At 40.8% G+C, this 16,338-nt stretch overlaps 2 protein-coding genes across 2 annotated transcripts; one reads left to right on the forward strand and one right to left on the reverse strand.

Moving 5' to 3' along the window:
* The first annotated feature begins 187 nt into the window (after positions 1–187).
* On the forward strand, positions 188–8,856 carry eif2b5 (eukaryotic translation initiation factor 2B, subunit 5 epsilon). The gene is made up of 16 exons (XM_076294559.1): positions 188–356; positions 869–993; positions 1,094–1,279; positions 1,768–1,945; positions 2,095–2,175; positions 2,854–2,931; positions 3,041–3,353; positions 3,548–3,693; positions 3,784–3,928; positions 4,107–4,208; positions 4,408–4,515; positions 5,659–5,749; positions 5,841–5,964; positions 6,440–6,565; positions 6,864–6,974; positions 8,372–8,856. Exons 1-16 carry the CDS (start codon positions 204–206, stop codon positions 8,426–8,428), a joined length of 2,124 nt encoding a protein of 707 aa, XP_076150674.1. The 5' UTR covers positions 188–203; the 3' UTR covers positions 8,429–8,856.
* Positions 8,857–8,878: 22 nt separating this feature from the next.
* Positions 8,879–11,437, reverse strand: mul3 (mitochondrial E3 ubiquitin protein ligase 3). The gene is made up of 4 exons (XM_076294560.1): positions 10,950–11,437; positions 10,778–10,865; positions 10,530–10,650; positions 8,879–10,176 (listed from the first exon to the last, which is right to left on the reverse strand). Exons 1-4 carry the CDS (start codon positions 11,061–11,063, stop codon positions 9,684–9,686), a joined length of 816 nt encoding a protein of 271 aa, XP_076150675.1. The 5' UTR covers positions 11,064–11,437; the 3' UTR covers positions 8,879–9,683.
* Between the last annotated feature and the right edge of the window lie 4,901 nt (positions 11,438–16,338).

Below are 16,338 nucleotides of genomic sequence, written 5' to 3' on the forward strand. Positions count from 1 at the left end.
GATTCAGAAACAATTCCACAACAGTTTTATCTGTATGCTAATAGCCTGAGACCATTTTCCTTTGCTTAAATGTGGATATTCTCTCTCCCTGCCTGCCTATTATGTGGCATATTCCTACACATTTATGATTTGCGTTGCAGAAGTTGTCTTACGCGGCTTTCCGTAGTTTGTAGCAGTCGGTTCAGAACAGACGGGTGTCAAACATGGCAGGTAGGGTAGCGAAACAGAGCCGCTCTGGAAATGCTGGCCGTAAAGGTGCAACTGATCAAGAAGAAGAGGAACAGCCACTTCAAGCTGTACTTATTGCTGACAGCTTCAACCGCAGGTTTTTCCCCATCACTAAAGACCAGCCCCGCGTATGTATCACGTCCAGTGTTGCTGTGACTAGTAGCCTCACGTTTGAAAACACGCATGTGATACAGGGATGCTTTCACTTAACCTTAAATGTTCTTACTAACCTTTACAATTCATCTTGCCTAACCAGTTAACAGTACAAACCAGTACATGTGTACCTACGTTTACATTAATTACATATCCTGTTGCAATAATTAAGTTGATAGTGTTGTTAGCTACTAACTCAGTTTGCTAGCTAGGTAGCTAAGTAAAGTTTTTTGAATGAAGTCGCTAATGTTATTTTGCTGCAAGCTTACGTTAGCATCCCTTGTGTCAGCGATGAATGCTAGTTGCAACCAGTTTCATCATGCTTGTGTCCTTCGTGTGATAAACAACCTCACATCCTATCCATACCCAAACATATGTTCAGAGCAGGTTGAGTAGAAGAGCAAAATGTCTTAAAGTAATACACATAAGCCATTATTGCTAGCGTTGCAGGTTAATGTTGAAACGTTTATTTTACTTTTTTTTACAGGCACTATTACCTTTAGCGAATGTCTCTATGATTGATTACACATTAGAATTTCTCACCGCAACCGGTGTTCAAGAGACGTTTGTCTTCTGTTGCTGGATGTCTAACAAGATAAAGGACCATTTGTTGTGAGTGTGCTATTTCATATTGCATGACTAGACATACAATTATACAATTGATGGTGCATACTCATGTTACCTGGCCTCGCTCATTTGTTTATGATTATAGGAAGTCAAAGTGGTGCCGCCCCACTTCTCCAAACACAGTGCACATTATTACCTCCGACCTTTACCGATCTTTGGGTGATGTGTTGCGAGATGTTGATGCCAAGGCCTTGATCCGTTCAGATTTTATCTTGGTTTATGGAGATGTGGTGTCCAACATTGATGTCACCCAAGCAGTACAAGAACATCGGTGAGTATCTGTGTAGAGGCAATTATGACAATTATGTACACTTTAAGATATGCCTGATGCATTGAGGTAGATACTGATGGTTGCCTAGGACCAGTGGATGTTGTCATTGCCAGGTGTTGTGAACGGTCTGGGTCGCTGAGCAGTCGTTTTGGGGCAGCCGTGGCCTACTGGTTAGGGCTTCAGGCTTGTAACCCAAGGGTTGCCGGTTCGATCCCCGACCAGTAGTCCACGGCTGAAGTGCCCTTGAGCAATGCACCTAACCCTTCACTGCTCCCCGAGCGCCGCTGTAGCAGGCAGCTCACTGCGTCGGGATTAGTGTGTGCTTCACCTCACTGTGTGCTGAGTGTATTTCACTAATTCACGGATTGGGATAAATGTAGAGACCAAATTTCCCTCAAGGGATCAAAAGAGTATATATACTTATACTTATACTGGTAATTTAAGTATAGATGATGAATTTGTTCCATAAACTACACTTTTACCTTTAGGCAAAGACGCAAATTGGAAAAGAATGTGTCTGTGATGACCATGATCTTCAAAGAGTCCTCCCCTGGACATAAGTCCCGCTGTGGTGAAGATGATATTATAGTGGCCATGGACAGCAAAAGTAAGCGTGTTCTTCACTACCAGAAGACTCAGGGGTTGAAGAAACTTCAGTTTCCCATGGTAATGTATACACAGCTAATTTATTATTGTGAATTAGATTGTTAGAACATTTTGTTAGTAAAACAGTAAAATAACAATGGTACAACCATGATTGAGACAATAGTTAAATCAGAATGAATGACTACTGTAAAATCTGTTTCTGTTTTCAGAATATTTTCCACAGTGGGAGTGATGAATATGAGATTCGACATGATCTCCTAGACTGTCACATCAGCATCTGTTCCCTACAAGTGAGCATGTCTCTTTGTTATCTCTGTAGTGCATGGCATACAATATCTCTGCAGAACACACACCGTGGAGCCTTATCAGGGGCAATTACACGGAAAATTGACTTTTTGTCACATCCATAAAGCCAGTGAAATGCCTTGGCATTTGTATGATGTGAATGATAACATTCATTTTTTGTGCATTTTTTCTCATTTACATTCTTCAGCCAAAAATAGCAAATGCTCAAATTCCATGTAATCATTCACATCATACCATACCATCACATTTTATTGGCGTTATGGATGTTACAAAAAATGTAATTTTCCATGGAATTGCCCTCAGGGCTCAGCGTAGGGCTGTGTGAAGTGCCTTATCTATGGTCATTTCTATACACATGCAAAAACTAGTTATATTAGTTATACTAATTATAAAGTAATTGTTTATGAAATACTCACTCTGTCCTACTCAGGGAGTCAAAGGTTTGGATCACTCACATGCACTATCACTCATAGAGGGATTCTGTAAGGGTAGTGCAACAGCAGGAACAGTATATGGAAATATTTTATAATCTACAGCATATGATTTAAATAGGGTCCAAGGCAGTTGCTTTTTACATGATAATCTATTATGTGCTTGGGTCCATTATTCTTTTGACTTTTCAAAGACATGATTATTACTGAATTTGATTTGGTTTTATTTAGGTGGCTGAGCTGTTTACTGACAATTTTGACTACCAAACCAGAAATGACTTTGTCCGAGGGCTTTTGGTCAATGAGGAGGTATGTTCCACAGAGAAAATTCAATAATTAAAGAAAGTTCCACATTATTATATGTGTTACATATTTTCATCAAGTGTAACTTTGTTTCACACAATTTGCCTCCTGTTAGATTTTGGGAAACCAGATTCACATGCACGTCACCAAGGATGGCTACGGGGCTCGCGTCTCCAACATGCTCATGTACGACGCCGTCTCGTCAGACATGGTCCGGCGGTGGGTCTACCCCCTCACCCCAGAGGCCAACTTCGCTGACCAGGAGGGCCAGCGCTGCACCCACTCCAGGCACAACGTGTACCGGGGCCCAGGAGTCAGTCTGGGGCACGGCAGTCAGATGGAGGAGAACGTTCTCATTGGACGAGACACCAGCATCGGAGCCAACTGCTTCATCTCCAATAGTGTCATCGGAGCTAACTGCTCCATAGGTACCGCCCAAAACTACATACAAGCTTTCTTCCTCTACTCCTATTGCAAAGTGACTTGAAAATGTACCATTTCAAGAAGCATCTTTGAAATTGCTGATGTTGGGAATGCATTGGTATTTTTTGAAAGCTGCTTCATGTTTACTTCATACTACTGTAATATAATACAACCCTCTCTGCAAATGCTGCTCTTTCAGGGGATAATGTGGTGTTGGACCGAGCCTACATCTGGAGTGACGTCACCATTGCGAGCAATGTGGAGGTCCATCAGTCAGTCATCTGCGATAACGTGGTGGTTAAAGAGGGCGTCACTCTGAAGGAACAGTGTGTCCTGGCATTCAATGTAAGGCTTACTCACTCATCATTACTGTGTAATTGCTTGACTGATCCGAAGAACAGCTCTCAAGGAGTTTTGTCACACTGATTGGAACAGGTTGTGGTTGGACCTAATCTCACATTGTCAGAGGGGACCGTGGTGTCCATGCACCATCCAGATGAGGAGGAGGAGGAGGATGAAGATGAGTTCCTGAGCGATGACGCTGAGACTGGCCATAGCAAAGGTGTAATGAAGCAGAAGGGTACGTTAAAGGTTAACTTTAAAGCCACTTAGGATGTGTGTGCTGTGTTCTGGACTTTGCTTAAGACATTTGAATCCTTTTATTCATAGCTCAAGTACAACTCCGTTTGTAGTTTTTATATTGGGTGGTCCTTGTCATCTGTTATCATCTGTCATCATGTTGATGTTTTAATTTATAGCATTCAACCCTGCTGAAGTCGGAGCGGAGGGCAAAGGCTATATTTGGAGGAACCCTAGTCTGGATGACACGGAGGACGATGAGCTCGCTCAGTGCTTATGGGGTGAGGCTTCCCAGCTCTCTGCAAAGCCAGATCTATGTGCACACTACTGCTTCATGTCCAATCTCTCCAATACATAAGATCCATACTATAGACCTATGCTTCTTAGCTTAACTAGTCACCCAGCGTTGTAGCCAGTTAGTCCTGGCTAATTTACCTGTATTGAGGTAACCTGATATTTGTTTGTGCGTTTGTTTGTTAGGGCTGGTGCTGAATGCTGACCTGGAGAGTGACAGTGAGAGCGAGGCCAGCGAAGGCTCCCAGGACCCAGGAAGCCGGGGCATGTCTCCAGAGCTCGACGACGTGAAAGGTGCGGAGGACCACCTGGAGTCTAGCCTGACGTAGCCATACTCAAAATTCTATTCAGAATTTGAGTCTGGAACTGAAGCATTGGGATGTGATTATGGGGCGTGTGTCCAACAGATATTGGGGGGAAAATGCCTCTGCACACACTTGGATAGACCTAACCAATCAGAGCAATGAAACCGCTTACAGTGAATCCTGCTTAAAACAGTCAGAACATCCTTCTTCTCGACAAATGCCTTAATCACTGTTTTCTGTTCGTTTTTTAAAGTTATTGCGCCGGCAATATCTTGTACAGCAGACACAATAGCGATATAGATGTGTAGCTTTTTCTAGCGACAAGCTTTTTGCTGTAAACAAATTCAACCGAAGTGCACTCAGGTCACATGAATGAATAGACACCTTTGCTAATCTGTCCATCATTGTATAAAGCCCGCCCTGACAACTGGATTGGTCCGCCCAATTCTCAAGTGTTCATAAAGGCTTGTCAATGGACCAAGGCTAGACTGAACTTCCCGACCTCAAATTTTGTGGGCGTGGCTAAGTTCGAAATGGCTTTCCAATCAGCAATAATGTTCAGTGTTGGGATGGGATTAGTTTATGGTCTAAGCACCAAGCCTGGATGAACCCAGTTGAATCTGTGAGTGCATTTGAATTTACTCAGCAGATCCGTCTCAACCGCAACCACTTATCTGGCATGGGGCGGGCATTATATGATGATAGACAGAGGAGCACAGTTAGCAGCGAGTTGAACACTACCATTGGCTGCATTGATGGCGTCAGTGTTGGTTGTTCTTTGGAATTAAGCAAACAACTGCATTTAAAAGCTTTGTTTACAAGAAGAAGAAAGATGTGTTTGCTGTACTTCCGAAAGCATTTGGTAAGAGCCTAATGTACCAATTTGTGGAGCGGTGGTAGAGTTGACAGTTGTTCGGCTCCCAAACCAACCGTTGCAAGCCCATATTGCTTTGGAAGAAAGCATCTGTAAATATATCAGTCAACTTTGACCAACTGAGTTTCACTTCTGATTACGCCCCAGTGGAAATCAGAAGTGAACGATGTGTCCCCTGATCAATTCTCAACCTCAACTGAGATTTCAGAATGGGTCTGGATTCTGTGCATGCATTTCTCTTGTTCTCTGCGTGTGTAGTGTTCCAGACAGAGGTTCAAGGCACTCTGCAGAGAGGGCTGGAGGAGAACATTGGCTGTGACAATCTCGTGTTAGAGATCAACTCGCTCAAGTAAGACATTTACACAGTAATTTACCTGCATACATATGAATAAAGAAAAATGTCTTATATAATTATTGTTTTGTTTTGCTTTCTCCAACAGGTATGCTTATAATATCACCCTGAAGGAAGTCATGCAGATCCTAATGAGAGTAGTGCTGGAGTACCCCTTCTACCAGCAGGGGGAGCAGCTGAACACAGCCCAGTACTGCACATTACTCGTCCCGGTGGGTGGCCCTGATATCAGTAGTCTCATTTAACAGTGAGGTGGTAACACACCAGTGGTGTAATAGTATACAGGACTGTTCAATGGAATCTACACATGTACAAATTCTCTAACTCTAAATGTGTACATAATTAATCATCCAACATAAGATTGCTTGGTATATTTGGGCTTATCTCAAATCAGAGACCAGTGTTGTAAAGCATACATGTTGGAGGTCATAACTGAATGCTTATAAAGGTGATAAATGAGGCAACTTTTTGAGCAGCGTATGGCTAATCAGTTAATCCATTCCATTTGTTCTTATAGGATAATTACTGTATGACAATTAAAGATTGATTATTAAAGCTCGCCAGGAAATGATATTAGCTCTCCAAGCAAAAAATGCTTCTCTGTTCCTTAGCTCTCTGTTCAAAAAAAGGCTTCTCTGTTCCCTAGCTCTCTGTTAAAAAAAAAGCTTCTCTGTTCCCTTTTCACAGCTTTTAAAGAAATGGGCACCTGTCTTCAAGAACTATGTGAAGAGAGCCCAGGACCATCTAGACTGTCTGGGCTCCATGGAAGAGTTCTTCCTGGAACACGAGGGTCATTGGGGAGCGCTGGTCAAAGTAAGAGCGGCTCTTTCAGAGCCTGTCCTATCTTGTCTGGAGCCTGACACGAAAAGGGCTAGAGATACAGTATGGGTATAGTGATGCGTAGAGTGGAAAATGGTAAATGTAGTGGTTATTTGATATTTGATTTGAATTTTATATTTTTCAACTTTACTTTCCTGGTTTGAGTCATCTGATTTGCAGATTCATACACACAGTCTCTCTATATGCCATCACAAAACGGCCATTCTCTTTGGAGCTGTCGGAGTTGAAGTTTCGGCATACTGGCTAAGCTAACCTATCAACCCTGCCTCAGGTGCTGATGAACACATACCAGCTGGAGATTCTGGAGGAGGATGCCATCATGCGATGGTTCTCTCAGGGGGCCACCTCAGACAAAGGCAAACAGCTACGCAAAAACCAAGGGGTAAGCCCACAACTAACAGGGCCTGAGCTTTTTAAGTCCTAAATAGAGTTGTTGCTGAGCTGATAGGAAATAGCCTCTAAAACAGTGGTTCTCAACCTTTTTTCAGTGATGTACCCCCTGTGAAATATTTTTTCAGCCAAGTACCCCCTAACCAGCGCAAAGCATTTTTAGTTGAGAAAAAAAGACTTAAAACAGGTGATGGCAGGTGGCATGTAACAGGTTGGGGCGAACCATTCTGGTATGGGCGGGGGGGGACTCCTGAAATACTGAAACTGAAATATAAAATTCATTTTATGAACTTATATTTTCCTGAAATATTTATTAAATAATTGTTTTTAAAGTATTTTTTAGGGCTGTCAATCGATTTAAAAAAAATATCTAATTAATTACATACGCTGTGATTAATTAATCTAAATTAATCGCATATATAATTTTTGCTGTGAAAGTATTTTAAATATTTAAATTCAAATGAATCATTGAATAATCAGCATTAGTGACATTAAAGTTCAAAAACTCTTTTATTATTATTTTCACTGTTCAAATAATGGCCATAATAATCTATGATATGACCTAATATGCTGAGGAAATAAATTCAAAAGTGCTTCGGGAAGAAGTTTTTTTTTTTCACATACAAGGCATTTCAGGCCACAGATATAACAGGGGACACAATGAAAATAAATTAATACCCCCCTCAATGTCAACACTTATTTCTTTGCATTGATGTGCGACTATAGAGTTGATGAACTCCGGTGATATGCAAATTCCTTGCTGCAGACATTGCAGAGGACTTTATTTTCAACACTTTATTTTTATCAACACCATCAGGCTGTTTTTTAAAAGTAAATGTTCCAATCAATGATCCAGGCAGCACGTTTTCTTCTCTCTTCTTCATTTTACAGTCTAATTTTTACTGACTAGAACGGCTCGGGGTCAAAGGTCATACGGAATCGATTAATCTGCACTAATTTTTTTAATCAGTTATTTTTTCCTCAAATTAATTAATCGAAATGAATCAGTTATTTTGACAGCCCTAGTATTTTTGTATGGATTCTACTTTTTAAATATATGTAGGCTACATTTTAAAATCTCACGTACCCCCTGGAGTGCCTTCACATACCCCCATTTGAGAACCACTGCTCTAAAAGACTGAATCTGTCTGAATTTAAATGTTTATATACCATTCCTTTCTTAAATGACGTGTAATAATACTAAATAAATGGAACAGACAGACAGTGGGTTTTATTATGGAGCCTTTATAGCAGCATGCTGATTTGGATTTAATCCACCTAATACAAAATCATGTGTTTGTTAGCACCACCATGTGCACTTTGGTAATAGTGTTTCTAGAAGTGAAAGTTGATTTCATAATAAAAGTAAAAAGCTGTGTCATTCCTCAGCTACTGAAGTTCATCAAGTGGCTGGAGGAGGCAGAGGAGTCATCAGAGGAGGACTGACGTGGGAACTGCAGGAGCCTGATAGATGGACACACCAAGTACACACCCTGACCCAGCGCACAGCATGGGATTACTCCAACATGGACATCTGTGTGAACTCTTCTTATAGATATTTTGCATCTGGTGCCGTTTTATTTTGTGCCTGTGAATAGTTGGCATAACAATGTTAACTCCTCTAAATCAGGGTCATCAAGTTTGCCAGAGAAACGGCTGATTTTAGCATTGTTTGATATTTTTGTCAGCGGTTTCATGGTTGCAACAATTAATTAGTTGGTTGTGGAAATCCACATACAGGTGAGGCATATTTGTTGAAATGTACTCATTAAATATTTTGTGTTAATCAAAAGAGAAAAACACAAAATACTGTATGATTGAACCATTGCTTATAATTCCCAGTAAACAGAACAATATGATGGAAAGCAATTTGATTGGCGCACCACTGATTTTATAACATTACATTGTAGGCGTTAAGGAGAGGGCGAGCAGCAGTGTTGCAATTGAACAAGTCATGTTTTAAGAATGCGGACTAGCAGTGCAGAACCAGAGGTTAAGTCAATCACACTTAAAGTGAAAGTGGGGCAACTGCTACAAAACCACTCTACGAGGAAACGAAACCACCGGTAAGAACAGTGGAGGGTGGACAGTGGTATGACCTTAGGAAAAGACAATGATGGGATTAATTGTTAAAAGAAACATTGCTTCAGGTACTTTTTTCATGTTAGTATTAATGGCAAACTCCTGTGAAAGAAAAGGTGGCTTAAACACAAACACCATTGTTTTGACAAATGAGGATTGATTGATTAATAATAAAAATAATAATAACTGGGACATAATATAGCGCCTTTCATGGTACCCAAGGTCGGAAGGATTCCCCTCAGCCTCTCCGGGATAATGAACACCCCTAACCTTGCAGCACCTAATACATAGATATGAATACCAATGTGGTATCTAGGTATTCATATCTATGACCTAATACTTGACCGTATGATTTTTCACTCTGGAGAGGTAGTGCATTTTCATGGCGATACAGAAGGCTGCTGTTGCTGCAGCCAAGCGTTTTGCTTCTCCTCACATTCCATGGGCACGTTTCACATTTTGATAAAAAGTAGAAAGTCAAAGACATAATAGGAGTACTGGTAGTCATTAAATTTAAATAACTGATTTGTTCAAAATTGTTCAGGTTACCGGCTGTATTTAGTTTCTGTTCAAGGCCTTGCCATATAATGATTCCCACCACCTGTGTGTCGAGTTAAGACTAGTTCCTCTTGCCACCTCGTCCCTTGCTACCGTCGTAGATCATCCCCGCCAGCACGGCCGATCCTGTGATGCCACAGAAGGCCGATAGTGCTCTCCACCACCCTGCTGTGCTCTCGTGCCTCTCTATGAAGCTGCGGTGATCACCCACGGACAAGACATAGGTCCGGCCGTCCCGGGGTGGCTGTATCCGGACCCCATCGCCATACTCGAGGACCACCTCACCGAAGGCGGTGAGTGGCGTGCCGACCCTCAGCATCTCTTCCCGCACGTCCTGGCTCACGGGCTTCTCGCCGCTCACGCCTTGCAACACCGCGTCCACTAGGCCTGTCTGAGCGCGCTTCCGCTGCTGGTGCACAAGCTCCAGGAAGTCCTCCGAGGAGTCCAGTGGGGACTGCACCTTCACAAGGATGTCTGTGTAATAGGCTCCTAGACTCGCCAAGCTGAACGGTACTGTGTTGCTGCTCACCTTCCGGTCCATTGTCTTGTTAGACCTGTGATATAAATTTTGAAAGCAGATAATAGATTTCAAAAATAAGGTCCTTATACACCCAAGGTTTTGGCCACTTCTAGCAGCATGCAATTTTAACCCCTTCAGTCTCAAAACTGCAGCTAGATTCCATGTTTGTCATGCAATAGAGCACAAGTTGGGACTAAGAAGAAAGTCATTGAACCTCATATCTTAAAAGTATCTATTATCTATCTAATGTGAGAAAACCTGGTGTAGAATATGATAATAGATTATGCTATGACACTTGTGCATCATGGTTCATTTTGATGACCATGTGTTTTCAACCTTTGCTATTTCTTATCTTTAAGATATTGTCTTGTAGAGCTCCATACTAACCATCTCTGTGTTATGTTGTTCCACACTTTCCAGTCCTCCTGAACAATAACTTTCTGGACAACTCCAAAACATTTAGGCACAAACTGGCTGGCCAAGGGCTCACCATCAGGTTGAACCACACCTTAGTAGGAAGAGAGAACATGGCTATTTTGGATAGACATCTTCAAAATATTATACTTGCTCCCATTACAGAAACTAAGGATGAGGCAGCGTCTTTGTGGCAGTTTTGGCAATCATTCTAAACTTACCCTCAACTGCAACATACTGAAGTCGATGTTGCGGAGATGCTTTTAGAATTCTAAGAAGGTGATGATCTGGTTGGAATTTCGGTATCTCCTACAGTGTGTCACAACACAAACGACGAAATTAGGCCATCATGTAGGTCTAGCCAACGTAAAGAGTATCCTCTTGGCACCTTACCTTAAGTTTGACTATTTCCTTCTTCTTTTCTTGGTACAAGTGGTAGAACAATCCAGAGAAAGCGAAACTGGACCCTATTAGCAGTGCAAAGGGCGTAGCGAATGTGTCGCTCATTCTTATAAAACGTATGAACTTCAATTTATAATGAAAGTTATATGTTCAAGTAAAGACATCGACATCCAGTATATCGATCTGAGAATTTACAAACAAGTAGGCTATAGGTTCTACCTGTAAGCCAAACTACCTGGAGTCAAGCAAGCATGCACGCAACGCATTGAGGGGAGGAATTCAAGACCAAGCAACTTCACAACGAACCACACAAAGCTGGGCCTTTAGTCTTTTCAAACGTACTGCAACACTCACCCGTTTTATGTCGACTAAAACAATATTTTCTTGTATCATTTAAGAGTTGAGTGTGAGTGAGTGAAACCAAAACCAGTGTAACGAGGGCTATCAGCAGGATCTGACTGCCCTTCCTTGTTTGCTAGCAGGTGACAGCCTCCTCTCTCTTTCCCCTCCAATCGAAAAACAGCATTTCTTCTGAAACCGTCCTAGGCCGGTGATGTAGTTGGTGTTTGGTTGTACCTGCAGCCAATAGGATTTTGACATAGACTAGAACTAGTCTACATCCAATAGGCTGACTTTCAAATAATCAGAATTCTGTCCTTAATTTAGTTGGCCCTGTCCTAGACTATTTACAGTTTTTTTCAATTGCTTTCACATAAAATCTTTTGCATGTCACATGACTTTTGAAACCTGTCACTCAAACACCATAACTCCATACCAAATCTGCAAAACCGTACACTCATTCTCAGCTTTTTTTCCAATCAGTTTTTAATTTCATCAAACACTTTTAGCAAAATTCTGCATACAACTCTCCACCAAACACACACAAATCTAACAGGAACTTTGATTCCCTTTTTCTAACACAACCTATCAAATGCAACACTTTATCACACACTCCTCACATGTACACTATCTCTCTCTCTCACACACACAATTCTTTCATTGGAAAAATAAGCTTTTTGGCTTCTGTCCATCTACATGTGGTGTTTTTTTTGCTTTGTTTATTTTTCTTGTGTGCTGTAAAATGCTGTATTCGCACAACAAACAGGTGATTAATAGGAAAAGTCAATATTTTTGAATTGTTAATTACATGTTTACTGTATCTCTCTGCAGATGACTTTCATTCTTGAATGGAAAGTTCCATGAAAGCCCAAGACAGAAGAGCTTTAGGTTTTGAGCAACAGTGTACATGATGTAAGTGTTCATTTAGCAGAAGATATGAGGCATTTTGTATATGCAGTAGTTGGATTTGTGCGTAGATAGAAAAGAAACAGAGCTTTGAAAAGTGTATTAGCAGTTGTAAACAAAAACTCCTGTAAAATCATGCTATTAATAGACATGTTATGGAAGATGGAAGAATCCTACTAAATCTTGAATGTCTAGGCTAGGCTACCTTGATCAATCATCATAGGCCTCATCAACTACTGTTCTTTCAAACTATTTGTGGTTATTGTTAGACTGTAAGATTATTGTTTTATTGATTATTATTGTTGTTTCCTATTTTAGGAAGCCTTACTTTGCTGTTTGTTTGCATTTATTAAGACTTGTTTCTTTCAAATAGCCTACAATAGGCCTAATACTAATGCAGGTTAGAACGAATAGCGTCTGCCTTTGTTATTGTTGACACATTAGGTTTTTGTCAGATCTGTTGCAGACTATGAACTTTCAACTTCTAAACTTTACATCAATAAGCAGTTGAGTTGCCTGTGGACAAATAGAGCAGCACAGGGCATGTGTTGACCAAAAGACACAAGCTCTTACATGTTAACCTTATTGTAGGTTAGAGTGTACACAATGACAATGATCATGTGCAATTTACAAACCTATTTCACTTTTTTGCACGACTCAGTGCACGATCTTGGGACGTCAAGTTTAATAAAATGGCACAATAATAGTGTTCGTCAGAAATTGAAAAGAAAATAAAGTGCTAGCATAAATGTGTTTCAATAAAGGTGGTAAGCCCGTGTCAAAATGGCATGTTATTGAGAACTTTATGATATTTCAATTTCCTATTTGGAACACAGGGTGGCAGTACTGTCACACTGAGGTCAGTGCCGTATAAGCTATAGCTATAACATAGGTCTCGACATGTTATTCTGTATAGTTGGAGACAGTACACCTATGTGTAGGGGAGAAGCCATTATGAAGGCATACTTTTTTGTTATTATTATTTCCTTGTCAGAGGTACAGACATTCCTCACAGAAATGAAGGCTTTCAGCATGAATAAAATCCCCATCGTTCATGCATGTGGCCTTTTCAAGTCTGACTAACAGTGAGAATCACAGGAAACTCCTCTTGCAGTGATTTCATATCCTGAAGGTCATGGCTTTGGTTTACAACAACAGGATGCCCTTGACTGCATTTTTCTGGTTGACTCACCAAGTGGGAATCCATTTTCCAGCCTGCCTGTTGTCCCTTGTCTTTCGGAACATTCTTTGGAACTATATAATCAAATAATAAAGCTGTTTGGATGGCGCATATGAAAAATAGCACGTTGTGATCTGTCTCATGACCACTGTCTCATTAACTAGTACTACCAATAATGTCTAATAATAATGAATATAATGATATCAAAAGCCATCCAGCAGTCGTTTACTCTGATGTTGTGAGGATTCGTGGCCTTTCCTCTATTGACAAAGTTGCTCTAAGAAAAGAACTTGGAAAACAATCAATATGGCTAAAAATAAACCAGGGGAAGCTCATGCCTCGTGTTTAAAGCTGAGGTCTTGGTGAGCAAACGTGAGCACCACCAAGGCGTTCTCCCAGTTAACCTGGCCTTCAGTGGGGACTCAACTTCCTGACACTTGTCTAAACATCCTTTCTAGAGATAACATCTGTCACGTTACATCAATAATGCTTTAGGTGTCCTCAGAATAAAATAACATCAGGGTTCCAAATAAAGATGGAATATATATATAAACCAATCAACCATGACAATCTTGACCCATTGACTGAGGCGTGTACTCTCAAGCTGTGGTATCTGAATTAATTGTTGTGGTCCTCAAAGGTAGCCTTCCATTGCTCCATGGTCCAGTTCTGATGCTCATGTGCCCATTTTTGGCAGTGGAGAGAGTTTGTGTTTGTGTGTGTGTGAGAGAGAGAGAGATAGATAGAGAGAGAGAGACAAGCTGTAACTGTACATCCTATACTTACAGTCAGAGTCTGTAAGTATAGGATGAGTCAGAGTCAGGTGATTATTAGTGATAGCAATGTATACACAGTACTGTACATTGAGCTTATCTGAGCCACTCTGTCAACAGTTACACTCAACAGTTATCATCTCAAACAAATAAGCAAACATTTTTTTAGGTGAAAATATGGAAGTTAGGAAGTTGTTTATTTGCAATGGCATGAGTGATTTGTGCTCAATGAAGTTTTGAAGGTCATAGTATTCATTTCAAATCTATAACATTTTCTTGAGGATTTGAGAGTGAAATTACCTATTTTCCAGTCTGAGAAATGTGTTATAGTCATGTCTGTAATTCAAGATAACAATCATGTCTCACAAATGTAAAAACATGTAGGGCTGAATAATTAATTAACTGACATGAAATGAAGACATTAATGGGTTGTCTGTCTGGGGGGGGGGTAACCTTTGTGTATAAATATAAACTGGCCCACCATCTGCTTTCAGACTATGCTATCTCAGCCAAACACACCTCCCCAGGTGGCCAGGAAGAGATTCCAGCACTCCTGACAAGCTTCCAATCCAGCCTTGTGCGCACAAACAGGAAGTTCAATGCAGACTGATAGCAGAGTGTTTCCTGTTTGGGGATGTCAGACTCACTGCAGCTTGCTGTAGCCACTAACTTGGCTATGTTGTTTACAGTGCTTACAGTAAATGTAGAGATCAGTTTTGTGGTATTATGGTATTTTGATTAACAATAGCCAAAAAGACAGGGGTTTTCAACTGATTGTGAACCAGGGACCACCATTCTGACTAATTACGCAACCCCAGGACCACCACTGAATAAAAATACTCATTCCCACATTGCAACTTACTAATTCCATGGTCAGGGACCACTAGCAATGTCCTCGCGGACCACAAGTGGGCCATGGACCACTGGTTGAAAACCCCTGGCCTAAGATATCACTTCAATTTTAAGGTGAAAAGAATTATTTTTGGTTAAAGATAACACATTGAAGGTTGATATACATTGATTATGTAAAGAAGTCCAAGGAATCCTAATGTAATTAGGACCTGACCCCACCAGGTCACACGTGCCTACAGTGATGAGAGTGACGGACCTGACCCCACCAGGTCACACGTGCCTTCCTGAGAGTGATGAGAGTGACATACCTGATCCAGTGGATGGATTCTGTAGAGATTAAGCCTCCCAGATTAAAATAAATGGCACATAAACAGATATAATGCAAAAGGTCCTCTGGTGTCTCTATGAATAAAAAACCCCAGAAGAGCATGCTGGGAAACATGGAAAGATGCAGCTAAAAGAATAAACTCAATTGGATGAAAAGCCTTATCCTACATTTTCTTTCATTATATGCAGCTCTTTTTTTGTTTACTTTGTTACTGTATGCCATTTTAAAGTAAGTTTATTTAAATAACACCAGCATGCCTGTTGGTCATGTAGGCCAACTGTTGTCATACGCCACGGTTCTTGACAATGTAGAAATTGTCTAAGAGTTTCTTTTACACTCAACTGAGGATGTGCACAGAATGCAGTAGAGCTACATTGTGTATAGTACCATGTAGTAGGCTTCAGATTCCACACACATGCATGATCAAATTAGCTCAAAGTAAACTATGACATTCAAAAATAATTTTCAAACTAGTATAGATCTGTATTTGCATTCTCCTGATATGAGAGGGACAACATCTGACAACATATTTCATAACATACTTCGTATACCCTGCCATGCACGAACAACACCAAAACATTCATGACATCTGTTCAGAGAGAAAGAAAAACATCTAATCTAAATGGTGCTATGTACAGGGAACACACAAATCCCTCTCTGTGTTAATCACCTCACTGTCATGTCACTGAAATGATTAGATGAATGTGAAGGAGCCACGTTTCTTACCCACACGTGTATGGAGGCAAAGGCAGTAAATGCTTTGTTTGGAGCCGGGGTGGGGGCATAATGATGTTGTGACTGAGCACTGCAGTGTCTGTGATGTAGGGGGATTGAAACAGCTGGATAGCAAACCCTTATTAACCCCATCTGTTTTTTGTTTGTTTTGTTTTTGCATTGCTGATCAACCGCATTTTAGAATAAGATTAATTTAAATTCAATTCAAAACATTTTAACCCCAATGGGCAGTTTCCACAACCACGTAGAGTAGTGCACAATAATAAA

This window comes from Alosa pseudoharengus, unplaced genomic scaffold, assembly GCF_046254945.1.
Source record: "Alosa pseudoharengus isolate Yale_2024_CS ecotype anadromous, Long Island Sound unplaced genomic scaffold, YU_APseudo_1.1 YU_APseudo_1.1_scf_2, whole genome shotgun sequence".
NCBI classification, from domain to species: domain Eukaryota; kingdom Metazoa; phylum Chordata; class Actinopteri; order Clupeiformes; family Clupeidae; genus Alosa; species Alosa pseudoharengus.

Bases quoted from the DNA above. Each gene is read 5' to 3' on its own strand.
- mul3 (XM_076294560.1), bottom strand. From the start codon at position 11,063: ATGAGCGACACATTCGCTACGCCCTTTGCACTGCTAATAGGGTCCAGT. The intron at 10,866-10,949 runs GTAAGGTGCCAA...GACACACTGTAG, and splicing joins AGGAAATAGTCAAACTTAAG to GAGATACCGAAATTCCAACC. The intron at 10,651-10,777 runs GTAAGTTTAGAA...CTTCCTACTAAG, and splicing joins TCAGTATGTTGCAGTTGAGG to GTGTGGTTCAACCTGATGGT.
- eif2b5 (XM_076294559.1), top strand. From the start codon at position 204: ATGGCAGGTAGGGTAGCGAAACAGAGCCGCTCTGGAAATGCTGGCCGT. The intron at 2,176-2,853 runs GTGAGCATGTCT...GGTTTTATTTAG, and splicing joins TCAGCATCTGTTCCCTACAA to GTGGCTGAGCTGTTTACTGA. The intron at 4,209-4,407 runs GTGAGGCTTCCC...TTTGTTTGTTAG, and splicing joins GCTCGCTCAGTGCTTATGGG to GGCTGGTGCTGAATGCTGAC.